The 27,983-nt window shown below is 36.9% G+C and overlaps 1 protein-coding gene across 1 annotated transcript in view; it reads right to left on the bottom strand.

Moving 5' to 3' along the window:
* Positions 1–26,489, bottom strand: part of LOC150089875 (CKLF-like MARVEL transmembrane domain-containing protein 4) — a 29,270-nt gene extending 2,781 nt beyond the window's left edge. Inside the window, exons 1-4 of the mRNA XM_090368874.1 lie at positions 26,308–26,489; positions 10,447–10,560; positions 5,476–5,661; positions 1,511–1,621 (exon numbers count right to left, since the gene is read on the bottom strand). Of these exons, the coding sequence (XP_090225000.1) occupies positions 1,511–1,621; positions 5,476–5,661; positions 10,447–10,518 (369 nt within the window). The 5' untranslated portion in view covers positions 10,519–10,560; positions 26,308–26,489. The remainder of the gene's footprint in view (positions 1–1,510; positions 1,622–5,475; positions 5,662–10,446; positions 10,561–26,307) is intronic.
* Between the last annotated feature and the right edge of the window lie 1,494 nt (positions 26,490–27,983).

Genomic DNA, 27,983 nt, shown 5'->3' with positions numbered 1-27,983 from the left:
ACTTTGACACAACGACATATTATTGATTCTTCTTCTTCAGTGTGCCGTCTCTTTGCAGAAGTTGGCTGTCATCTTCGCAATGACGAACTTGAGAGAGAAGCCCGAAACAAACCCTCGTTACTCTAATCATACCACTCTCTGAGGTTTGCTAACCAAGATTTCCATCGTTTCCCTCGAGGTATTTTTCCATTGATCTTGCCCTGGATTATCAATAGCAATATCTTATATTTGTCATTCCTTATGAAATGTCCTAAATATTTTAATTTCCTCTCCTTAATGGTGTTAGTTATTTCTGTATTTTTCTTCATTCATCTCATGATCTCACCATTCTTTATCTTATCAGTCCATGACACTCTTAACATTCATCTGTAACACCACATATAAATTAATCTGGGTCTTCTTTGTCAGTGTCCAAGCCTCAGCTCCATAAAGGAGGACAGAAAAGACAAAACATCTGAATATTCTTGTTCCTTCAAGAACAAGAATACTGAGAATAGGAACAGGAACATCTCAATATTCTTGTTCTTATTATTGATTAGATTTAGTTTATTTGTAGCAATTCGCTAGTTGCACAATTAAAAAAGTGTAAAATGACAACGGAAATGTTATATTTCATAAATAATTCTTGGTTTCGTAGAGAATTTAGAATCGTCGCCATAAAAACGACGGTTCAGTGAGGAGGACGAATAGCTGGTAATTTAAATTATTCAATATTATCAATAAATTAAAGTGCATACAACACATGACAAAGTCTGTTATTACTTAAACTATGAGATCACTAACGCATCATTTCTTATAGTCCTCCTTAATGCTCAAACTATTAGCCTAGATCTCCGCGTAATTTGGAACCAGTTTTCACTCAAATATCTAGTGAGGGGGGATGTCGTAATTAATTCGCACCTTTTATTATTTGCCTGAACAGAAATGGAATAAATTTTGGTGCAGATCATACAGATTTAAACATCTTTCATGCAGTGATTGCGCCAATCCAGGTCTTCAGATCTAGCACTCTCACATCTGCTTCTTAAAGGCACTGGGCCAATACTTCCACGCTATTCTGGACTCAGAATATTTGCTGTTCTGAAACAGCCCAGGAAATAGCAAAGCTAAATCAACAAATGGTGCTGATATATGTAGCCTTTAAAGTTTATTATCCAGGATAATGTCGGTGTTGATGTAGTAACAGTTGCTATGTCGACTGGTTGGTTGGTATTCGCCCATTCTACCATTTTAATAAAAGCAGACAGACATTTTCACTCCTAATATACCTTAAATAACATCGAATATATTATTTATGAAAGAGAATGTTGTTGAAAAAGAAATTAATACAAATCCGCGAAACCTAAGTGGGAGGAGGACAGAGAGAGAGAGAGACAGAGGGAAAGCCATTAATCAAACAAGCAGAACACGAAAACTAGTGACCCAGTAACTCAAGTAGTAGCACATTATCAAAAATTAATTTCATTCAGTTCTATGACCGGGTTATCTTATACGTGATAAGCATACTCACCCCTGCAATTTTGGCAGCTGCGTTTGAATTTGCGTGTTGACAGAAGGCAGTAAAGCTGAGTATGGAGGCAATGAGGTAGAAAAGTGTGACGAAGCTGTCATTCACCAAAAGCTGCAAAGAAAAATATTTGTCATTACTTCACACATAAAGTAACCCACTAGACAAATTAGGTTGGGTTCAGTTATAAAACATTAAAATGAATAAATAATTAACTATCATAGTTAATTATTTCGAAATGGAAATGGGCAAGCAGATGAAGAACGTTAAAAGTATATTCAGATATTTTCGCCTGTGGGTTCGAGTCCATTGGCTGAAATTGTGACCAACCATAACTGAAAAATGTCAAACTATATATAAATAAATAAAAATGTGTTCATTTTTCGAAACATTTTTAAGCGCATCATGTAATAAATTTACCAAAGACACTCGGAAGCAAACTGCGCAATGTTTTTTTGGTCTAAAAACTAGGAAACCAACTACAAAATCTCGGCACATACACAGTTTGCGATTCTAGCTGGCTCGAAACTTATTCTAAATATCACAGCTCAACGATAGCTGAATACAGTATACTTGTCAACGCAACACAATCAATGTCTACGTGTCCCAAACATGTTTAAACACATTGAAACTTGTTTAATTCTTGTGCGTCCATTTACAATCTCTAACAATTTAACACAGCGGAATTTTGCGTGCACCTATTCATTCAAGGTTCTTATTTATGCTCAAATAATAAAAAAAAAAAAAATATTTTATAGATAAATATCACATTATTTATAAACTTTATAAAAAGTAGTTTTTTCCAGATGGGTTTCCAAGTGCTTTGTTGGAGTAAAATATTTGATCTTTTCATAATGTTTGGTATAAACAGGTATGGAATAGAGCTAAAGATCTAATTTACACTAAGCAAATAAGTAATGCCAGCAACATAAAACTGGTGCCAAGTCAATATGACGGAGAGGAGTGAAAGCGAGAGAGAGAGAGTGAGTGAGACCTTACCTTTCTTTCTTTTCAACCTCTACTTGATTGTCTTGTAGGCATAATGCCAAAAGTTTGAGGCTCTTCTTTACTAAAGCCAATTTAAAATTCTAGAAGACAAGTATTCAAGGTCACTTTGATGAATGAATTACTCGTGCGGACAACTTAACATAGATCTTTCTTACTGAGAGCTTGACTTTTCCGTTTTGACTCTTATGGTTATACTTTCCACAAACGATCCCCATTAATTCCCATTTATACGAAGTTATCCAATTAAAATACAGTTCACTTTGCAATCATCCAATTAAAATGCAATCCGGATTGCAATACAAGAAATTTTTTACAGATATATAAGTTAGTGCAAATGCATCATGTCTATACGCAAAAAATTAACAGAAGTTATTATAGTGGCATCGTTTTATTACATCCATATTGTGAATGCCTTTACAACGAGTTGCCTATTCGGTTATACTTCGAATAAGTAAGCTTCCCCTATTTTTACTTATTTTCTGTGGATACCACCACTACCCAGACTGCCGGTTGGGGGATATTTGGCCCTTCATCGGTGGGTGGGTAAGTACCCTGATGGTATAACAGCTAAGGGCCCAGATGGGAAAATAAGTCCACCATATGAAATATTATTAAGTAATAAATCAATAAACACCATTCGGCATCTCTCATATTGTGGAGTTCTTTTCACAACTGGGTCATTAGCTGTTATACACCATTAGGGTACCTACTCACCCATCAGTGAAGGACCAAATAAAACGGCCATTTTGGTGGTATCCACTGAGACTGAGAATAGGTAACATAATAGGTCTTCGCTATTGGAAAAGCTTTACTTATTCCAAGTATAAATTAGTGGTTAATGAGTCAGTCTGAGTGAAATGGATGTGATTCCTTTCCGTTGTTTCAGGGTAAATTTTGGTCTCCTACCACCCTTCTTCTTTCCACTAGCTCCTAAGCTTTTCTCCAACTCTTAGGAGCCTGTAGGTTAAAGAGCATTGCATTCCTACATATATATACTCTGAAACGGCCGTCTGGGTGTGGTATCCACTGAGAATAATTAATAATAGCATTTTCCCCGAACAATGATACCTGCAATTGATCCTGAACGTCTTTTGACATTGGAAAAAAAATATTTAGATTTTTTACGTTCTTCTCGGGGAAAAACCCATATTAAGTACTGACTAATAAATGCTACACTACTTTTCAAACACCTGCTGTCACAATGAAACTGTCTTCTGTTACTTGTATAAAAATATCTCTGTATTCGATTCATCATGTGCCATGTTTTTATATTTACCCTAGTATCCTGGAATTACACAATAAATGGATAAACCTGCCTAATAATTATTACGTGTTAATTATTTTATATATGCTGAGAGTCCACTTTATTAGTTTTATGTAGAACCAATAAAGTTACATCATAAAGTAACTCATGAACATTCTTCTTCGGGAGAAATCCTTTGGATTGGAGTGCAGATATAATCAAAATTTCAGTGGCTGCCATCTTGTTTCTCAATGGTGGCGGATCAAAATAAAAAAATACAGGTATTTTGGCTGGACAAACGAATGTAACTGAAGAAACAAAAATATTCGCAGACTATCCAACTCACACACGCAAAATATTTAAATTATTAAAACTCCATTTAAATATTTTTATTCTAAAATTGTTAGTTATGCCAATCCCTTTGGGGACAGTTTTTTATTTTATATGCTCTTCCCTTCGGAAGCAGTATTCGCTGGTCTCCAGTTTATTAGAGATGGGATTTTCACCTGATCGTACCCAGATTTGAGCTTTCTGCGTACGGGAACTGCTCGTATCCACTGGTATTACCCTATCTCCAGTGGATGCGGGATTCTTTATGGTCTTCACCCTGTGTTCACCACTACGTGAATACAGGGAACTGCTGCACCCATACGACTTGCGCTTCTTCCTATGGGTGCTGGTAATAATACATTTAGTATAGTATTTGTACAGTCGTGGCCCGCCTCCTCGTGGCATGGACGGGTACTGGGAAGCAGCCTTCCTGGTAGCTAAGTGGCCAGAAATAACTAAACAAAAACACACACACACACACTGCGCAAACATAGCACTACACTCATTTCTGGCCATTGTACAGAGTTTTGTATATCATCACAGAGAACCGCGGGGGAGTTAAACTAACGTTCAGGGACCGCCTTACATAAGACAAAACACATGTCCACATATCACACACACGCAAGCAGTGTCAGTAAAAGTAACGCCATGCGATTTTGCCTTGGGTATAAATTGAAAATAACCCTACAACGATACTAATAAAGGTAATCAAAAACTTAATTATTAGTTAATTCGTAATAAAATTAATAACAGTCAATAAGAATAGTTTTAATCAATCGTTGCTAATAATTAATAATAATAACAGCTTTACTTAAATGTTATTAATAATTATTAATTTTATATTAAATAAATACTATAGATAATGTGTTTACATCAATTGTCTAGGATTTTTAAACCTAGAAATTATTATGTGCATTCTCTATTTGACATATATGGAGATTTGTCATAGATGATACTTGAACCAGTAATTATATATCAGTAATTATAATATAATTACTGATCATTGAATAATTATAATATTAGTAAAAGCTATCAGAAATTATATAATATTACAAAGGAAAGTCGTAAATATCCTATTCACACACATAAACTGGAAAGTTTATTTTGATGGCAGTTTCTCAGTATTTATTTACCTTCTGTGTTATTTTTTTTTTTCATACGGAAGGTGAGGGAGGTTCAAGGAAAAAAATAATAAAAACTAAATAAATGGAAGCAAACAAGGAAATGTTCGGCAGTGAGAACAAAAATGTTCCAGATACCATCCTCGCAAGTCGCCTCTTTTTAGCCCACTTCAAGGAAACTTCTTCACAGGCCGCCAACCTATATATAGCGGGGAAAGGGAGGGAGAAGTTTGGTGGAAAGTGCTGATTAAGTGAAGTACACTCACAGTAAGGGGAAAGTTGATCCTTGCGCTAAGGCGCTTCTGCAGTCGGAGGAGGCAGATCAGCAGTATTAAGAGCGCCAGGATAAAGGACACGGAGGCAACGAAGAGGAAAAACCGAAAACGATCCCGATAAATAAGCCAACAACCAGTAGCGCATTCGATACAGATGATCCCAAGTATAGCCAGAACCTGAAAGATAAACACAATTAAACAATAAAAACCGAGAATGTCAAGTCTAGAATTAATGTTATGCTATTGTTAAAGATATCTGAATTCAACGAGAAGATTCGCGGATGCCAATAAGGTGCTGTGGATTTGGAATGTTCATGAGTGGATGTGTCATACAGCGTCACGTGAGTGAGGAGAATAAGTTTTCCTACCGTGAGTTAAAATGATGAGCCACTTTTGGGGTGAAAGAACTTGAGAAATAACCTCAGCAACGCTATTGTCTTCCTGCTACGTAGGAGGACAAGATTCTGCTAAATGAACACCAGGACACCAGATAGAGTATTACGCGAAGGTCGTTTAGTTTACAGGTTATTAATAATCAGGCCAACCAGGGCTTCTTGACAATGGACGAAAACTGTCATATTACGGCCACCCGAGAATTACCTCATCTACCCACGTGTATTATATTCATGAACTGCCATGTTCTTTGGCCAGTTTGTTTGTTTCATGGACGATAAACCATAGTTTCCCGGAATAAATACATTTTCTATCCACGCCTAAGACCGACTAACTAAGACGCGGAGTGAAAAAAAGCCCATAAAAGTTCCTAGTTTCATTAACGAAATTCGAACCTGGGTTTTTTTCCACCCGGTGTTTGGAGGAAGATGATAATAACCACTGTGCTACCAGGGCGGACTAGGTAACGTACAGGTCTACGTTGTGAAAGTCTCTAGTTTGAACATAGGGTACCTCATAAATACAGTCTGTTCAGTTGGTGGATGTGTTAAGGGTAGCTGGTCAATCCGCTCTTTGATTTAGAACAATTTAAGTTGCTGACAGTTCTCATTATAGTTAGAATTAACGGTTCCAAATGGAGGAAGGCAACACCTGAATATTTTTGGCTTTCAAATTGCTGTTTTTGTTTTTTGAGAAGTATAAATTGTTGTTCATTCAAAAATAGGCAACCAAACTGGATGGGAACAGGAGGTAAAAGAATGTTTTCAGTGTCCATGGCTTGGGATGTCCATTCTCTTCGGTTAAATTTCTCAGTATTATATGAACCTACACATTGAGCATTAATTTATGTGCTGTAGCGTAGAGATCAAGATCCATGACTACCCGCTAGATTTCGAGCATTTAAGCCACACTAAGCACAGCCAATATCAAAGAACACCATTTACAGATCACAGAAAAGTTGAAATGCCATAACAGCATCGTCATCAGCATTTGCAGTTCGAGAGAAAGAGCCGACTGACGTGATGAATGACGTTGTATAGTCTAGTAATGAATTCCAATTCTATTTGGGAGCTAGCGACAAGCACATTCACGTCAAGAGACACACTGATGACAGGGTTATTCACCCCGCATTAGGAAGAATCATATCGTGCCAAAGGGGCGGTTAAAGCATCCTGTGTCTGTCTTCATCTCTCTTCTACCCTCTGGCGGCCGGTAATGGTTGAATAGAGGTTCTCTTAGGACCATAATCTACCACGCTGGTCCAGTGCAGGTTGGCATATCGACCGTATTTAGCAGTAAGGGGCTTGAACCCCTGTCTACTCCAAAGAGCGTATGGAGTCAGTTCCGAATAAATAGGTGCAACTAAATAATAACAGATTTAGTTTATTTAAAAATTTCTGTCATTTTTAATAGTGTTTAAACTGGTTTTTTTTTTTTTAAATATACTACTTAAGTAGTCTTTCTAACAAAGGAACAGTTTTTCTTCAGAGCTGTGACTGAATAATAGCAATTCGCAAAATAAAAATAGGTCTAAAGGTTTAAAGCCAATGAGAAACTTTTAAAAAAATTCAAGATTCAAAATTAAACTTTTAAAACATTCAAGATTGATAGATATTTTAGAAATAATGAACACTTCAACCTGCGTAGGTGGTAATCAGCCTTTAATTTCTTAAAGAATTAGAGATTCGTGGTATTTCCTGTACCACTTCTTAAGTGGCTCCAAATACAGCAGAACTAGTAAATTATGGTGCCTTCATTTACATGGAGTTGTTAATTTGTACACATATTTCTTATTTTTTAATATTTAGCCTACAGTAATTATATGCAGATCCTGAATTGGTAATAAATCCTTCAGTAATTATATGCGTAATAGATCCTTTAGTAATTATATGAAATATATCCTGAATTCAGGATCTATTGTGCATATAATTCAGGATCTGTTACGCATAAAATTACCAAGGGATCTATTAATTGAAGTTTGTTAACAAGTAATAAATATGTAATCGAATATGTAACTCTATATATAAATGAAATTAACGTAATTTACCAGTTATGCTGTTTTTGTAGTTAGGGAAGAAGTGGTACAGGAAGTACCACGAAACGTCTGAGAATAATCTGTAATTCTTTAAGAAATTAAAGGCAGATTACACTCCATTTAGATTGAAGTGCTCATTATTTCACAAATTTCCATTTCTTGATATATATGCGTTCCATGCGGCTAAAAGAATATTTAACATAGTTTTATTTATTAATTTCAACAAAATGTGCACATATATAATGTTGTTGTTGTAGGATTTAGGAGCGTTAGCGACTAAGGCTATATTGCTCTGTGTATATTGTCTAAATTGGTGTATTCTGAGGTCGATTTTCTGTTTGCTGGACAAAAACTAGAGTTTCCGGGAGAAAAACCATGCTATCCTCGCCTGAGACCAACGAACTCAGCCAGTTGTGAAAAAGTTGTAAAAATTCTTCATGTCATCGATGGGACTCGAACTAAGGTCGTTTCACACCCGCTGTGGGGGAGGACGGCGATTCTATCAACTGTGCTGCCCACGAGGGGTCCTCCATATATAATGTACAAAACATTATGGATCATAATGATCAATGCTGCCATTAGTTGACCTTTATATATATATACACTCAGTGATCATTGGATTGTGACCACCTACCTAATACCGTGTTGGGCCACCGTTACGGATAAAGCTGCTATTAGCCTAGGCATTGACTCCACTAGACGCCTGAAGACGTCCCTAGATATCTGCAGCCACTCTGCCTTCAAGGCTTTCCACAGTGTCGGAATAAATGACGGTTGCGTGTCCATACGCCTCATTTCCCTTTCTAAAACATGCCACAGGTGTTCAATTGGATGTGGTCTGGCGAATGTGTAGGCTAACCAAGATGGGTGATATCTTCACTGGTCGTCGAATCACTCGTGCACAGTGGGGGCCCTGACAAAGTCATTATCGTTTTGAAAGATCTCGTTTCTGTCCAGGGTGAAAATGTAACATGGTGTGGTGCACATGGTCTCCTAAGATCCCGGTAGACCGCACCAGTGAAACATTGGTCCATACTTACTAGGGGTCCTATTTCTTTCCAGCAAAATATGCCCCATATTAAGCAACCATCGCCATCTGCCTGGATAGTGAGCACCATGCACGATGGGTTCGTGGACCTGTGGTGCTCGCGCCACACACGAAGACATCCTTCGGCGTGTTGAACCAGGTATTTAGACTCATCCGACCAGTACACTCGTTTCCATTCCTCCAATATCCAACCGGTGTTTCGTTGACGGCGAATGTTGGCACCACAACATTCGCCGTCGACGATGATCAGGGGGTGAGGAGAGGGGATGTCTCTTAGGTCATCTGCTGTGGTACCCTAGACGTCTAATTGTGCGGCGCATCGTCATTTGGGATATTATACTGCGATGCCAACTGTCGCACAGTGACCTGTCGTTGAGCATGTACAATGCACTTCACCCTTCGCTTACCACGAACATCTACCTTGCATAATCCTTTACAGTTCTGTCGGCGGGAGGTGATGTTGACCCGTTCGACACCATTCTTTGTGCACCTTAACCACAGCGGCAGTGAGCAACTGACAAGACGTGTCGTTTCTGATATAGAAGCACTTGACGCACGAGCTCCCACAGTCATGTCCATTTGAAACTCCGTGATATCTTTACTACGTCCCATAACGGCTACTTTGTTACTTTGATCTGAAGCTGTTCGGCTTTTTGTATTATATTAGGATCACCTGGAAATTACCTTTCAACTACCCATGTGTATTATGTGTGTAAATTGCGTACGTTCTCTGGTCGATTTGTCTTTTTTGCTGGACGAAAAACCCCAGTTTTTCTGGGGAGTGAGAACTTGCTATTTTCACATGGGGCCGACTAACTCAGCCACGGAGTGAAAAAAGCTCACTAAAGTTCCTCGCGTCATCGATGGGATTCGAACCCGGGCTTTTTTCACCATGTTACTCTCGCCTAACGGTGACGATACCACTGGGCTTCCCGCGCAGATCGGCTTTTTGTATTGCATACTATGCAGCATACGGATGGGGCGGTCACAATTCAGTGTTCACTGAGTGTACAGTACTTCGATTAATCCATAACTGATAGCTTATAGAATATTCCATCGATGGGCATAGGGAACGCATGTTTGAGTTAGCGCATTGTGCCATTTCAATAAATAACCACAAATTTTCAAATACCATTAATGCTGACATGCAATCGTTTTTTTTTTTTAGAAATTTCATTTTTGTGAGAAATATTTCATGAAAAATCCGTCTATTCGGAGTCGAGTTGTTACATGCGGACGGACGAACTGACTGACAAACAGGTCTTATATGAAAGCTTACGGTATATAATAGAAGTATACAACATGTGAAATTCTTTCATTATTAAATTATGAAACTCGCACTTGGGTTACTTAATTGACTAACTTTGAAAAAAATAGAAATTCCCGTGCATTGTTTATGAGGATACAAAGAAGACTAAAACACCTTTTCAATTTTTAAAATATTAAATCCCTAAAATATGTATTCGAACGAATTTCTGATACTTACAGCTTGACAACAACGTAAGATGCCTCTCGCGTCTTTGATATATGCTCTGTCTATTCCTCCTGTGTCTGCCATACTGCCACTTGTTTTTTGGTCCGGGACTTACCTATTGGTCCTCTACAAAAGATAAAGCTAATTTAATATAAACAATAGACTATTTAGTAGTGCTATATAAAAATGACAAAAGGTGGTTACAGATAATAATGCACGGGGTGCAATTTATGACATTTTATTTTAATATTAGCAATTTCTAAAATAAAACGAATTTTATTAAGACAATTTACCCAAGGTACCTGTATCATCCACAATTATCCTCATTATAACCACAATGAGTTTTTCGGATTTTTTATAATACTCTACCAGCGAATTATTAACTTTATACATTTCATAACACCCTACCAATTATTACACTAGGAGGGATGGGCAAAGAAATAATAATTGTGTCAGGTTTTGCACACGAAAATCTATCAATTGAATTGGAAGTTAGGAAAAAAAAATAATTGCTGGATTTCTATTAGTCCGATTTCAATAAAATTTGGAATAGCTCAACAAATTTTTTAAAAGGCTAAAATATAATATTTCATGAAAATCCATCTACCGGGAGTCGAGTTGTTACATGCGGATGGACGGACGGATATAATAACAAAACAAAAATAAAGTTGAAAGTTATTTGAAAGTTATCTTGGCAAACAGGTTGTTCATTTCCCAGTCTGAGACTAGTTCACCTTAGTATAAGCTACAAATAATTCACAGGCTACAATTTCTAATCTTACATGACCCGAAAGAAGATCAGTACGTTGTATCTTCTTAATAACAAATAGCGAAAGTTATCAGTGATCTATTATGGTTATTATTGTATTAAAACCACTCTTATACCACGTGAAAATTAATAATAAAGTTTATTAGGCTGTTTGCCTACATTACTATACATTAAGATGACGTTTCTGGTATCTTACAGATACCCATCATCAAGATACCCAAAACGTCAGCTTAATGTATAGTAATGTAGTCAAACAGCCTAATAAACTATATTATTAATTTTCATGTGGTATTAGAGTGGTTTTAATGTAATAATAACCTTAATGGAAAACAACCACGTAGCGTCCTTGTCTAACTATATTATCAGTGATCTATTAGTTTTCGATTTAAATTAGTAACTTGCAGTTATTCGATGTTGCAGATATTAGGCTAATTATTATTTTTAAATGAGAAAGTGAAACAAATACTGTGATGAGAGCATAACAATGTTTTACAAAGTCAGGAATTTATATGGTAGTTCAGAAGCCTGTTGACAGAAAGGTAAAACAAAAACGAAAGACAAAAGATTGATAATTAAAGTGATAATATCGAATATGAAAGCTATTTTCAATAAACAGTGTCCTACTGATATAGAGTATTTTAGTAAGCCGCAGGTTTTGTTTACTGAATGGGACACTGCACTAAGCTGTAATATGTCAGCAGCCTTTTACACAGTCCTTGGCTTATGTTTAGCGTTGACGTCACGAATTTAACCTCAGAGAGAGAGAGAGAGAGAGAGAGAGAGAGAGAGAGAGAGAGAGAGAGAGAGAGAGATGGATTCTTAACTGTCAGTTCTAAATACAGAAGGTTCTTGCTGCCAAGTGTAATAAACCGTAGACAGAAAAGAAAGAAGGCTGTAAGATATCAATAAAATATTTAATTCATCTTCTTAGAGATTTGGGGGAACAAACGAAAGGATGAATAAAATAATTCTAAAGCCTACAAACGAAAAAGTAGAAGATCAAGAACAGATAGATCGAGACCAGAATAGGCAAACTGATCTGATACCTTAGAGAGGGAAAAGTACTGAAAGAACACGCCATTTCTGGCTTAACCACAGTGGATCTGACTTCACAATGCCCACCTGCCCACCTATGAGACTGCAATCAGAGCCGAAACACGGGTCTGGGTAATGGTATACACTTCAAATAAAAAGCATCAGTATAAAAGGCAGTGCTCCATTGAACCGGTGGCTTTTATTTAGAATAGTGACCAAGGCAACTCATAGCAAAGTTTCTCCACGATATCAGATCAATGCACTAAGTAGCAAACCCACTTGTTATGAGCATAAAGATACAATGCCCGTCATGTACAATAACTACATAGCATGAAACTTTTGCCACAGACTGAACTATGTGTATAGATGCAAAGTTTTTCACCTTTTTTTGTGTCTCACGGTGCTGATGGGTGTCTTTCTGTGCTCTGAAGCACTCTCTTTGATGGTATAGTAATTTGGCCACTTGTCAGTCCTTTGGAGAGATCTGGGTTCGAACGAATTCGAACCTCTGCCGAATCTTCTTCCTTTCTTTATCTCTTTCTCTTCTCTCTCTGACTGAACGAGAACAGTGTGTTTCTAATTCCTTCGATTTATCTCTAAAATTAAGATAAATCTATAAATACAGCGGCTTATCCAATATGAATGTTTCCTGGAGTTAATTGTAACTTGTTACAAATGTTATTGTTGATGTTATTGTAGTAGGGTTCTAAGAGTATCAGCGGCTAACCGTGTATATTTTCTGTAAATTGCGTGTGTTCTGAGGTCGATTTTCTATTTTGCTGGACGAAAAACCTGTTTCCGAGAGGAAAAAAAACATTGTGAAAAAAATCCTAAAAATTCCTCCCGTCGTCGACTGGATTCAACTCAGGTTTTTCCACCCGCTGTGGGGAAGGAAGGCGATCCTACGAACGACAAATGTTATCACTGTCCTAACGACGCCATTAATGAAAAATTAAATAAATACTGCAGCATGTTAAAAAATACTAAATAAAACAAATTAACTAAGTACGTATTAAAAGAGGAATAAATTCAACTTCTTTTAATGTAGTGGTAACAAATAGCAATTAAAAAAAATTCCAAAACAGAATTTTACTATTTTTTTTGTTGAAACTGTACGTTATAATCTACAGAACACACACAACTTGCAACTTCAAGCACATTCCTTTCGTTTCATAGACCACAACATAAGAGTACGATGTTCAAAAATCTTTTGGTTACTGTATACTCAAAGCCTATATTCCAAAATTTAAGGACAAGGAACAAATGCTCTGAAGAGATAACAATACCGTTGAAACAAGTATCATGCTGACATAAACCAAAAGCTAGTCCAGGAATGGGCACAAAGCAGGCTTGTCTAAATGACTGAAAATCTTCTCTCCCACAGGAGTGCAGGCTACCTAAACCACATACGAAAGCTATCGATTTATCTATAGAGAACCTTATTGATATCATTAAACAAATTACTAAAAAAGCTACAGTGGGTCTAGATGGATTTTAACTTTCTCATAATTAAAATAAGCAGCACATATACATTAGACCTTCCTCATATCTTCAAACGAATACTACAAACTGGAATCGTCCCAACAATTTAGAGATCCTATCATGTCAAGCCTATTCCAAAGATTAAGAAGCAAAAATCTCCTAAAGACCTGTGACCAATCTCCGTAAACTGTTCTCTACTCAAAATATTTAAAAAAGTGATTTAGTCAGCAATAGATCAGCACTGCTTTGGTTACAAATCCGAGTATCTATATACCGACATCCATAAAAGATCAACAACTATCAATCTTTTAGATATCCTCTTCGGAGTACAACAGATCTCAGACTGACATTATCTTCCTGAACATAAAACAGGCACATGACAGAATATACCTGTCAGCTCTTTTTGCCATACTCAAATGCTACTTCAGTTTGTCAAGAAATACTGCAAATTTTGGAGTCAATCTTACTTTCAAGACACTTGTCAGTTTTTCCACAGCAACTTCCAGGTAATGTTCGAAGTCACCAGAGGAATCCCACGAAATATTCAACAAATTAATCACAGATTCATCAGCTGATAATTTTGTTTAACCTTCAGATTATGTATATAATTTAAAAATTTCGTAATTTCAACTTTTTGTATATAAGTGAACTTTGTGTAAATTCTCGGTTTGAGCCCGTATGTATTCTACTTATAACCGTTGCACATGCGGTACCTGGCACCTCAGATTGTAAATAATACACGATCCTGCCACATAGCCGTTCCGGGGTGGTCCCCATTTCGTGGATAAATAAACAGAAAATAAGAATCAAGTATGAGGTCGTGACATTCCAAAATAAAGAACAATTAATTTCGTGTAAGGAAGTATTTTATTCGTAGTACACTTCGATAAAAGTCATGGCCCTTGCCCTGAACACAAGACATCAATGCTTTATCAGGAAAAGTAATGCCTTTTTATGGTAACTTCAGTATGTTTAGTCCAGTATAGAGACATGAACTGAATTACTTTTTGAAACACAATCGTAATTACAAACTAAAGTATATAGCAGTCGGTTGAAAATGACAGTGATCTTTCTTGATATCAGATAACTGGTTGGCTGCGTATAAGGCGACAAAATCTTAAACAAATCAATGTTATTCGCCAAACACACAAATAATGTAGTGTCAATTAGTCCTGTCAAGCCCATCTTATCTTCCGTTATCCACGACCTACACAAATTTGGACCGTTGACAGGTTTATCATCGAAAATACTAGTCTCAAATAGTTTCCTCATCTGCGTGCCCTCAATGTGCGCGCATTAGGGAGATCCGTGCATGTCAGTCTCAGCTAACCAAGACTTGTCCACTTAATAGGCAGGATGTGGTGGTGACATTCTATAGAACAATGTTGCTTAATATTTTAAAAGACCAAAATTCAATAACAATTTTTCAATGGCTATTTCAAATAAATAAATTAACTGTGGAACTGAAACTTAGCGAGAGAATAAAATAAGTATCCGCTAGGGGGAGATTTATTCCCAAATGAAAACTGTTTCTTGGCCTAACTTTTCGCATATTTAAAAATAAGTAAATTTAACCAAAAGGTACCATCACAAACATCGAATGATTAAAAAGATAATAAAAATAAATTCTGATGTTACTTTTAAAAATACTTTAACTAAACAAGAATGGAGTTTGCAGTCATTTCAGTAATTTCGAAAGAACGTTTAATAATAAAAAATCATCCCCATTCTTATTTATTTATCGAATATTTAAATATAATTTAAAAAATAAAATATAATTTTTAAAAAATTTTAAAACATTAAAAACATAACTTAAGTGACTGTAATAGCTTTTATTTAAACTAACTTTTTATTTAAACTTTTTTTATTTTACTTAAAAGACACATGTAAATACCACAAAGCGATAAATACTATTTCAGTATTCACTCGTTACATCGTTCTCCTGACAGCAAAACAGTATACAAATAAAATAATAATTACACGCAAGTCAAAGTTAAAATAGTTGTAACTTAATACAGCACATTCTAATTTAAAACCAGTCACATTTTAATAAAACATCTTAGAAGTTTACCTGACTCTGCAAAGCCCGTCGGCAATCAAAGGTGAAATTCCCCAGTTAAGTTGTATTTTTTTAATATCCAAAAAGAATAAAAAGGCTATCATAATTCAAAATATAAAGTGCACAACTATTGATGAACGAAACATAGTCAATTGGTATCAGCAATTCTCATTAAACAGCTAGTGAAGTGTAATCACTCTGATTGTTCTGAAATAATTACGTGCAAACACGCTTTCATCACTTTGCATAATGGCTTGTTTTCGAAACAGCTCAACTGCTACCATGAACAACACTACCGTTTTTTTTTTTTGCTTTTTTTTTAACGAATGTAGTTGTTTTTAGATAATTTGATCATGCTGATTACAATTAAAGTGTCGGTTCCTACGTGACACGTACTATTTTTGAGAAATGAGCAACGTTTCTTACAAATATTGGGTTTTAATACAGTAGTTTGGTACAATAAAACAGCAAATAAGAACATGCACGAAACAAATTGTTCCGCAAACGTTTAGCAGCCGATTTCTCTTGTTATTTGTTACGAATTTACTCTCAACTACGTCCAACATACTGGGATCAGAGATCGGAAAGGATGCTGGAATGCCGTTCCTGTTAGTCATCGGTATTGCGGTGTACACGCGTTACCCATCTTCTGCAGAGCAGAAGATGGTTAACGCGCTTTATTTAGTTTTATTTTCCATTTTGAGCTCCAACTTCATTATTTCCACTTACTCAATATCATTCTTCCATCACGGAAATATTCTGGCGAAATCTTTTACATGGTTTACCCATCTTCTGCAGAGCAGAAGATGGTTAACGCGCTTTATTTAGTTTTATTTTCCATTTTGAGCTCCAACTTCATTCCTTCCACTTACTCAATATCATTCTTCCATCACGGAAATATTCTGGCGAAATCTTTTACATGGTTTTTGTTAACCTTCTGGTTAATAATGAAGTGGCGGTTTTTAAATGTGTAGTAGAAACTTTTGACCGGAAGTTCGCAAAAGAAACAGCATTTGTATATTGTAATCGTGAACAAGAAGGAATGTCACCCACATTCTTCACAATTTGCCAGTTTAATTTTATATACTTTATAGCTACCCTCCAAAAAATTTGAGAACGTCCTTAGTAGCCCGTTATCCACCTCTAGCGGCAATCCTGAGTGAAATGGTTAAGTGAGCGCAGGTACACCTGGTGATGTTTTTCCATTCGTGTTCGAGAATGACTTTGGCCTCCGTAGCCGAGTGGTCATGAGTGGGAGTGCAGTAGCACACGCTCTTTGAGTAGACCGGGGTTCAAGCCCCTGACTGCTGAATACGGTCGATCTGCCAACCCGCACTGGACCAGCGTGGCAGATTATGGTCCATTTCCCTCGGCATGAATTGCTAAGGAGGCTTCCATCCTGCAGTGGGTTGATAATGGCTGCACTTTACCTCTTTTTTCGTTTGCTTGCCGAGGACTATATCGGTTGCAAGTTCCACACGATCCCAAACACTCGATAGAACGCTTTGTAGGTTGTGACAGTGTCTTTTTTTAACAGTCCGTCGTCGACCCTGTAAACGTTCAGCATTATGTGGTGAATTAATTAAGTCCGCAAGAATTAAACTGGCATAAACATCATCAAGGTGACAAAGTCCTCACGAATAATGGAAGTACTCATGCCGTACCAAGAAAATAGCCCCCGCAAGGGATCACTATCCCCAAGGACCTACACAGAGGCCAAGATGTCTTTAGAAGTCATGCTGAGCTGTTGGGTATTGAAGCTGTTGGGTACCTGCCAATCGGTATTGAAAGTTGTGGTGATTTGTCTGCAACGTTGCCTTCAATTTTTTTCAAATATAGTGAGCCAGACATCGACGGTTATGGAGTATTTTCTTCTTGCAGGATTTTCTCTTTGGTGATTTTTTGTCCCATGTGAACGAAAACCCTAGACGCTGTCTATCGATAACAATGCTCTTCTTGCACCTATCGTCATGCTTCTCCAGAGATCGTCAATATCGCCTGCATTTCTCATGGTACACCCTTAATGGTTCCATCGAAGCACTGCAACTCTTATAGCTTCTTATATGTGTATGGTACCACATTACCCAGCAAACTGTCTACTTGATTTGCCTACGAAGTCTTATGACTCTTCTTTTAAGAACGGCAGAATGATCAGTGTGCCCATGAGAACTGATGGAAATTCAATTTCACGCACACTATCTCTCATTATTTTATTATTTTTTATCATCGAAAACTCCACATACATTTTTTTAAAATTCAAACAGCCATAGCTGTGCAACCGATCAGAATCAGACACATGCTTATATACACTTTTTTAAATCATCGTTTTCAGGTTCCGAATCGATCCTGATAGCAGTGCCCACATTGTATGTAATACCCTGTATGTTATAATTACAAGAAGAGGGTAACGTTCAATTTTCTTTTCATAATGCAGTTCTCTCCTTTTCTATCCGACTTTTTGTGCCCGCTCGCAATTTCATTGCAAACTACAGTACTTTGAAGTGTTTATCAAGGTCACATTTCGATTTAACATGTGCTTGCATTCAAGAAGTTGCTGTTCGACAAGCTCAATCCACCTTCCTCTCTTCTCCGACAGGGGTGTATAGAAATAAGAAATTAGGCCAATGAGGTCTATGGAATGTCTAGCGTCGCCTTTCAAAACTGTAGTCACGTGCACTCTTGGCATCTAAGGAAAGTAAATGACGTGTTAAATCTGGCTGACAGCCAAACTGGGACGGTATCTTCCGGAAGGAAGACCGGCCAAGACGTTCACCTTTTAACGATCAGCAGTCATTAAGACAGCCGGTTTACATGTCAGTCCTTCTTTTCCCATAACTCTCTGCAGTAGTAAAGCAAATAGTGATTACAACGTCTTGAATTTCTAGCGGCAATTTTAAAGTGTTTCTTTAAATAAACACATTTATCAGAAAAGTGAGACAAACTTGTCTTCTGCATTCTTCAGAGCATTTTTTTTTTTTAAATAATGTGGAATTCTTTTAGTGAAATGGTTTGTAATGCACTGATGATTTCAATATGTAGATTGGTGGTAGAGTGCGTTATTAAGTGCTATTTGATGGGTGAAGAAAAACTTGAGGCAAACGTTGTAAAGTAAAGACCTGAGGTAGTACTATCAATAAAGGCCAAAAGATAAAAGGAAGTGTTAGCTGAAAAAAAAAAAAAACTTTGTCCCTGCAACCTATATTCACTTCTGTCATACTCTACCGACTAACTGATCCACGTTATGAAAAAAATCCATAAAAATTCCTCACGTCATTAACGGAATTTGAACTCAGGTCTTTTCCACCCGGTGTGGGAAGAACAGTGGTTACACCAACTATGCTACTCACGAGGGTTCCAAGGTCCGAAATCCACATTTTCTTTAGTCTTCCTTCGTCATATGGACGTCCTTTTGAAATTATCACCAGACGAGTTGCCCGTCTTGAACCCTTTCAAGAAGGGCAATGTCCTTCTTTATGTGTGACCTTCAGACCTGAACACAATAACCCAAATTCGCTATCAACTTGCATAATGGGTTCTGAACTCCTCCTAGATGTAAAAGAAAGGTATATCAGTGAGAAGACACTGTGCACCTTCCTAACGACTTGCTTACTCTGTTTACTTGCCTGTCCGATTGCTTCTTTCCTCGTCTACACACTTCACTCCCTTCTCCCCAGCGTATAAGTTATTCTTGGGCTACTCTTTTTAAAATGTAAACCTTACAAAAAACCGCCATTCCTCCATTCATCCATGAAAACTCTCCAAATCAATCTGAAAGAGCTGGCCTAACTTGCATTTGTTAGCCCCCTCCCAACTTCCATATTGTAAATTTTAACATCAAACCCTATATTCCCCCTATCCACATCATTAAAGAAATCAGAAACAAGAATGAATCCAGCATCGAACCTTGAGAAACACCACATATAACCTTGAAAAGTTATATGCGGTGATCCTCTGAAGAGTGATCCTCTTACTTCTGTTTATCAGCCATCCTACAATCAATCTAGCTATAGAATCTTGCTAGTGATGTCAATGCGCCACCTTGTACAAAGAGCTCTCATGTGGGATACTCTCAAATACGTACTTTTCTGAGGTGCATAATGTAAAAACTATTTTTGCTCTCAAACCCTGTGTGACGAGGCCATAGTACTTTATCAGGATGATCGAACAAGATTTTCCCTTAACAAAGCCGTTTTGCGATTCATTTAGAATGTTATACTTGTCGAGATGATCTTTGGCCATATATTCTATGACCCTCGAAGCCGTTGGGATTAAACTGACGAGTCCGAGGTTCCCTATCTCATCCTTAGATCTTTCTTTGTGAATTGGCCAGACGTTTGCACTTCTACAGCCGAATGGTGGCTTCATTATTCACCGTAATGGTCTGACGCACTTCAACTTTTAATGTGACCAGCTAAATACCAAGGGTTCTTGGGCCTTACCCACTTCTAAGCTGAGTATTTTTTTCTGTTATATACGCTCTTCGGTAATATCAAGGTCATTTATCCTCCAGTGCTCAACTACACAAGTACAATATCCTCCAGTTCAAAAGAAGTGTAAGACAAACGTTATATAGCAACATACACACATTAAATATCCGCAGGAATACATGACACGGTTACTGGAGCGATAACACTGAGTTGCCACACCGGTAACCGTATCATGTAATTCTGTGAAATATTTAATACCTCTTGCAATACTGGTACAGTACTTTAATGTAAATTGCATGATTCGAAAGCTATAAAACTAAGAAAAGCGATAAAAAATAAAATAAAAGTAATGAAAAGTTCCCGAAGCTTTACAAATACTAAGCCTTCTTCACCAACAGAACGAATTGAAGTATGCAGGAAAGATGATACATCCCCTAAACATGTTATGCAGTCACATGCCTGTAGTACGCTGGTTACGTATAATCCTTTCACATAATTAAACGACGACTGATCGTGTACTTCTTTGTGGCTATTGTTCGCCCTTGAACTCTTAAAGCATCTACCTTGATTTCTCCAGAAGAGTGCGTGTGACGTTGACCAATGTCATTAATCAACTGAATATGTCTCCCTCACGAACCCATACTAGCAGTTTCCTTAAACTCTTCGATGACATTAGCATGGACCTTTGCACTTCCACTGTTCAAATGTAGGCCATCAATGCAAATTAATCTTCCTCCAAGCCTTGTACAGTCGCTTCAACTAAGGCGTAATCGACAAGGTTTGTATCGTAAAATCTTGTGCTATTGCATTCTACCTAAACTCCCATTTTCTTCAGCATGGTCGTGTGAGTTTAATATCAATACCTTTCGATCGTGTGAGTTTAACATCATCAGTATCCACATGCATGACCAAAACAACAACAGCTCTTTGAGAACTAATTCCAACTGCTGCATCAGGCGGATCTATTCTGCTACTGTTCCGCCTACTTTTATTGCAAAATATATTCCTGGTTTCCTTCACAACTGAGTACTCTAATAATATTATCTTCTATTGCATCAAACTAGTCTGTTCTTGACGGTTCGTATATAGGAGCCCGAATCAGGAGAGTATCCCACTAGGAGCTGTGATTTCTACGGAGTCCCCGGTTTTGTGCTGGTCTAAGGCATTAACCCACTTTCTCAGCGACCGAGTCGAGTCTATCAATGCACCAAGTTTTAACGATCTGAATGAATCATTTCTGTGCACAGAAATGATTCATTTTTGTTTCTCTATTTTTGATATTTTGTTTCATTTGTTACAAAAAACTTCCGCACCCACCCCTGTGCAAGACTGGTTTATTGTTTGTTTGTTTGTTGTTTATTTGGTTTTTAGGAGCATTAGCAACTAAGGCCATATTGCTCCGGGATATGCGGTGGTCATTCCCTGACCTTTCCGCATCTTCCGTATTTGGTGGTGACGGGCTCGAACCCCGGTCTAATCAAGAAGCGTGTGCTACGCACTGCTGCTCCTTCCCACCTGGCTACGGAGGCGCCGTGCAAGACTGGTCCTCTAGTGAAAGAGTAGGGGTAAACAGTTCAATTCACCCAGATCTCTGCCTGAAAAGGGATCCCAAGTCACAACAAAGGGGAAGCTTCCCAAAATCTAAACAAGGACTCCTCTTTGCTGTAGTTTTCTCCAATATTTTCTGTCCTTTTCTCCAACATTAATTCGCGTACATGGGGAGATCTGAACTCTAGGGCCAGTCCTACTCCTTGTATGCAAGAAATGTTTCAATTTAGTCAATAATTACTGGTATGCGTTATAAGGACTTGCATAAATTTTATATTTCTTTCAGTGATTTAAGAGATTGCAGAATCTTCACCGAAATGAATTCGCGTCTGCTAATGAGATGCAGTACAGGTCAGAATGAAACTCGATAGGTGCAACAATCGTTTAAGAGACGCACTTCTCTTGGTCCCCTAATAACGAACGTTTTGCTAACTATGACTTAAAGTTAGTAAAGAAAAAAAAATTGGAAACAGAACCAAAAGAAAATTCCCGGCTTCCTTTCATGTGATACCTTCCCTCCCCGCAGCTGCAGGCTTTGCAGTAGTAGTTTCCCAACAATTTGTTGCTCAAGACTACCACTTTTTTTTGCAGCCTTGTGTAATTTTGAAGTTGTGTAGTTTGAAGTCTGACAGCATCACGGCCGAGTTATTCCTTTTTGGTCCATTTTTTGTCAATTTTATTTATTCTGTGCTCCATTATTTATTTATGTTTTAGTTTTATCACTTATTATTACTTCCGGACCGCATTATTATTATTATTACTAGGCATATAGTGCAAGGAAGCCTGAGGCTTATGCGTCACCAGCCAAAAAAAAAAAGAAAAAGAAATATAATATATTCACAGGATTTTGTAAATGGTTATTATGTAGCTAACAAAAAACATGTTAGTTAATGTACGCATTGTGTTACATTTCAGAAGTGTTAGCAAAGCGTAATAATTCCTGATTTATAGCAAAAACAAAACAAAAAAAAAAAAAAAAAAACGAGCAAAAAGCAACGACTTTTATGCGCAAATCGAGAATATTTCGTTTCTGCGCATCCGCCATATTGCGCATTCATTCCTTCAACCAGCGCATGACAACAAACATTATATCTAGTTTTTTTTTTTTTTTTTTTTTGATTTGGTAGTGCATCGGCTTCTGTGGCCATATTGCAGCTCCCAAGATTTTTTTTTTTTTTTTTGCAGTACTTTGATCCAAGCCCGAGGCGAGAATCGAACCCGCGACCTTTGGGTTGCCGGGCAGGTACTTTACCCACTCGGCTAGCCCGGTCGGCTTATTATATCTAGTGCTTCAACTACAACATACGAATGGCGCATGTAATATATATGAAAAAAATAATAATAATTGCCGGATATCTATTGGTCCGATTTAATGAAATTTGTTGCTCTCAGAAAATCTTTCTAAACAAATGAAATTTCACGAAAATCCATCCAATGGGAGTTAAGTTATTACACGCGGACGAAAGAAAATAATAATAATTGCCACACTTCTAATGGCCCAATATTAATGGCATTGGGATGTCTCAACAAATCTTTCTACAAGTTGCAGAATATAAAATTGCATGAAAATCCATCCACTAAGAGCCGAGTTATTACATACGATCGGATGGACATGGTGAAGACAATAAGCGCGTTATGCATATATGCTAATGCACCCAAAAAAAAAGGGGGCCTTCAGTTTGTACAGTTATCCTTTACTGTCTCGATGAACCTATAGATGGATTCAGAACATCACAAATTTGGTTTGTTGACTTATGGTCCACTGTAGAGCCTGGAATTTTTGTTAATTTTATAACTTTCACAAATAGACTATATTTTATCACATGGAAAAAGAGTTTTTCAATTATTTCTCTAAAGAGTTTAAATTCTTATTGTTTTGTTTTCGAAAATATATTAAAACACATCTACAATTTTTTAAACCTTTTATTCCAATTTTAGGGTAATTAGGTTAACTCTTTGTCCCCAAATGATTTTTTTTTTTTTTTTTTTTTTTTGTAGCCACCAAGGCCTTATTTAAGATTATTTTTGATATAGCATTTGAAATAATTTTCCTACTCTTATATTCAGTTTTTAATATTTTACGTATTACAATTAATAATTAATATTTAACAATTGCGATATTATTAATATATTTAACAATCACGTTTCTTTGGATTCAAGATAATTTTTTCTGGCATTTTCGAAAGAGATTGCTGAGTAATTTATTTTATTTATTTGTTATTTTTTTAAATTTTATTTTGCTATTATGATTATTAAGAACTCGATATATAAAACTTTATTTTTGTCTTTATTTAATATTTTTACAAACTATATGTTTCTGGTTGTATATTATGGGTTCTTCTTTAACTTCTTCATTTGTTGTTTTGTATCTTCTTTTATCTGTGCAATTCCATGTTTATATCGGTTACCAATAGTGAATCATACCAGGCAGGGTGGCAGATTGGTGAGATCACTCTGATACCGCCTTTTTTCGTTTAATTCGTGCGTGTGTTTTCTGCTATTTGAAGCAATTTTAGCTTCGAAAGAGTTCATAGCCTCTCATAGAAAGGAAATGTATTTTGGGTGCATATATATATATATATTTTTTTTTTCAGTAATTTGAATCTTTATATGAACCCATGCAAAGTTATAATTTATAACTTACACCACTTTTATTTTTGAGGTTATTGAATTTCTAGCGTGCATAAATGGAAATAAAATTGAACATACAGCGGTAATAAAATATCTTTATAAAAATATTTCCCATCAAAGGTATTCGTGAAGACATGGTAAATACATTAGAAGAATCTGCCTCATCATATGCAACTGTCAAACATTGGGTACGGAATTTAAACGTAGCAGAATCAGCATCGAAGATAACAGCACAATGGACGTCTGTCAACAACCACTCCAGAAACCATCATTAATGATCATGACATGTGATGAATGACCAGTGAATAACCGTTAAAGAAAAAAATATTCACCGATCGTCGGGCTGCAATCATCTCAAATGAGCTGGTAAAAAAACATTCTGTCAAATGAATTCGGTATGACGAAGGTCTCCTGCTTTTTGACACCCGATCAGAAACGTCTTCGATCCAAACTTCCAAGCAACTTTCTGCTCGTTATCAAGTAGAGTCTGAAAACGTTCTGGGGTGATGTGTAACTACAGTGGAAACATGGCTTTATCACTACTATCCAATCAACACTACAATCAAAACAAGCTAAGCATACTGATTCACTGCCTCCAAAGAGGACCAAATCAGTCCCATCGACAGGTAAGGTCATGGTATCTGTCTTCTGGTGTTCAAAAGGGGTATTACTGGTAGATTATCTTCCAAATAGAAATTCAATAAACGTAAAATACTATTCTAACTTACTAAGTTACGAGATGCAATCAAGTCAAAGATACCAGGAAAGCTGTATTTTGTTTCACAAGACAATGCACCTGTTTATATATCGGTTATTGCTATGGCTGCAGTACATCAGGCTGACCATGAATCGTTGCTTCGCCCAATATACTCACCGGATCCAGTCCTCTATCTGATTTCCACCTATTCTCGAAACTAAAAACTAACTTTGAAAGTAGCTGCAGTTTTTTTTTTTTTCGGGACTTTCAAGAAGGCGATTACAAAACTGGGATCACGAATCCCGGGCATCGCAAATGCATTAAGTTACAAAGACACTACATCAAAAAACAATGTAACGTCAACATTAGATAATAACTCCTTTGCTAGGCTAGAAAGTTTATAAAACAACCATCTTACCTTTTTTTAAGTACGTGTAGTACTGAAATGCTGTTCGCCTTGATTGAACACCTGAGCTTTTTTCCAACAGTATTAATATAATGTTTTATTTTCAAATCTAAAAATAACGTAATTTCTCATAAAACCAAAAATCATTTCAAAGATAAATACTTCCTTGTATAGAAATTAAGTAGTGTACCAAATTAATCTCTTCAGAATCTGCAAGTATCCCCCACTCTAAACTGAATAATTCGTTGTTATAATTACTAAATTGACCAATTAACAAATGTTTATATCTTGCTAAAAATAACTTTAATTACTGCCTAATCACCAGTCACATGCATGAATAACAATCCACAAGAAATCACTAGAATTCCATTAATTCGTTTCCTGTTGCATCCTGGAGTGTTCCCTGAATACAATTAAATTTTTAATCTTCGAATGTCTTTTGATATGTATGTAACTTTTACATCGACTCATATAAAACAGGTAAACGAGAACACTTGCCATTAGCTAAACGGCGTTGGATGCAGCCGCCATTCCAAATCAATCTTTCTCAAGTATCTAAGGGCAGATAGAACCTAAAAGGGAAGATCACTTCTTACTCGGACCACAGAAAGGGAATCCTTATAGTGCACCTACTGAATTGAGTTTATTTGCATCTCAAGCGTGTGCTTTTCAACTAAATGAAATCAGTCCCAATCCCAAGACAACCCGCCCATCGACCTCACTCCAATCCCCTCCCCGAGGAAGGATTCTAACTCCTTGAATTATTTAAATGTTAAACTATGCCATCCAATAAATAACATTCATGAAAACGTATCTCACCTATCGTCACCAACTTTCCTTGGGCACCAGCTTCACAAACCCTTGCAGCCACCTGCGTTATTTACACTCCCCTCAAGCCACCCAACATCCCCGAAACCAACGGTGACCTTCCGTGGAGTAAAGCCGCGTGTCGGTTGCACTTTCAAACGCGCAGCGCTGGTGTTCGCTGCTATTTTGGTAAACTAAACTTCAAATAAAAACTCTTTGGAGACGTAGAACTTCTCTTACTACTACTGCATCTGCGCTGTGACGTAATAGATTTACATCCTTTTAGGTACAGTCTATTCCTAAGGATGCACACTGCTCAAATAACGCCGGAGAATTTGCAGTCGGAAACCACTAACAGCACAGGAGACAGTTTCATGGTGTTTATCGAGAAGCCAGATACTACTAAGGATTTAACTGTGGGCAAATTGAAAGATAGCGTTGTCGAGATCAAAGTTTCATGTATTTGGGACTCAAAAGGTTTTGTAGTCGTTTCGGGAGAAAAAAAGTTGAATTAAAGAGAAAAATAAGGATATTCATGCTAGTTACTCGCACAGAATATTTCTAATTTAAGTAATTAGCAGACATTAGATTGCACTATTTTAGGTTTCATTCATTCCGGTTCCAAGTCGGTTTCTCAGAATGTTAATAAATTGCAGAAGGACATCGATTATGTGAACCAGTCAAAGAACTGGTGGAAGAGCCAACCATATGCATGCATGCGGTGTGCGCATAAAAATTTATTTTGCATCAGTTATAGATATTTTAACAACAAAGTGAATTCAACTTACAGATGGAACTTCATATATCGAGTGGCAAAACCCAAATGTGAAGTGTTTGTATTCTCTTTTAAGACTAGTCCAGTAACTTTTTTTTTTAAATGTTGTACAGTAAGTCGTGTTCATCACTAATATGAATTGGATCACAGTCACCACATTATAATGCGTATACAGATGTATCTTTAAGGACATATTGGAGCATGTTTTTATTTTTTTTAACATCACCATAAAAACTGGCAGTAATCATTTTAAGAGTTACACGCTACACATACAAAGTCTACATACGAGGTCTGATCAAAAAGTTCGGGACTGAACTCATATTTTGGAAATTATGAAACTTACCAGCTACACGGATGGATCTTCTTTGAAGTAGTCTCCTTGACACTGTAAGGAATGCTTCTTTTGGAATTGCTAATAGTCTTTGTGTTTCCTTCTGAATAATTTCTTAGTCGTTATAAATCTATGTTATTTCAAGGGGCCATTAAACTTAGAAAACGAAAAAAAATCACAGGGAATTAAAACCAGTGAGTATGAAGGATGGGGGAAACCACACAGTGATGGAGTGCCATGGTATTGCACTACCCAGGCAACTCATTGTGAAGGAAAAGTTGCTTGTTCTGCTGTTAGCATTAATACCATTTCATTAACTAGTTAGGTATTAGGTTAGGCGTATGTTAAGCGCCAAAGCAACTAAGGCTATGAGGCATGAATGAAAATAGTCTGAATCCACTGACTAATCATCTAAGTTTTTCAAACAAGGATAAAGGCAGTGCGAGGTCAAATGTGTTCGGACTACTATAGACAGGGGAGGATCCAAAGACTTTCCCGGATGGATTTAATTCACTAACTAATTTTACAGAGACAGTGACCAACTTTGCACCAGTAGAGAATACAGGAAGGCCATTCTTCGTC

This window comes from Mastigoproctus giganteus, chromosome 2, assembly GCF_048544385.1.
Source record: "Mastigoproctus giganteus isolate SK-2022 chromosome 2, ASM4854438v1, whole genome shotgun sequence".
Taxonomy (NCBI): domain Eukaryota; kingdom Metazoa; phylum Arthropoda; class Arachnida; order Uropygi; family Thelyphonidae; genus Mastigoproctus; species Mastigoproctus giganteus.
This window is presented reverse-complemented; position numbering and strand designations above follow the sequence as displayed.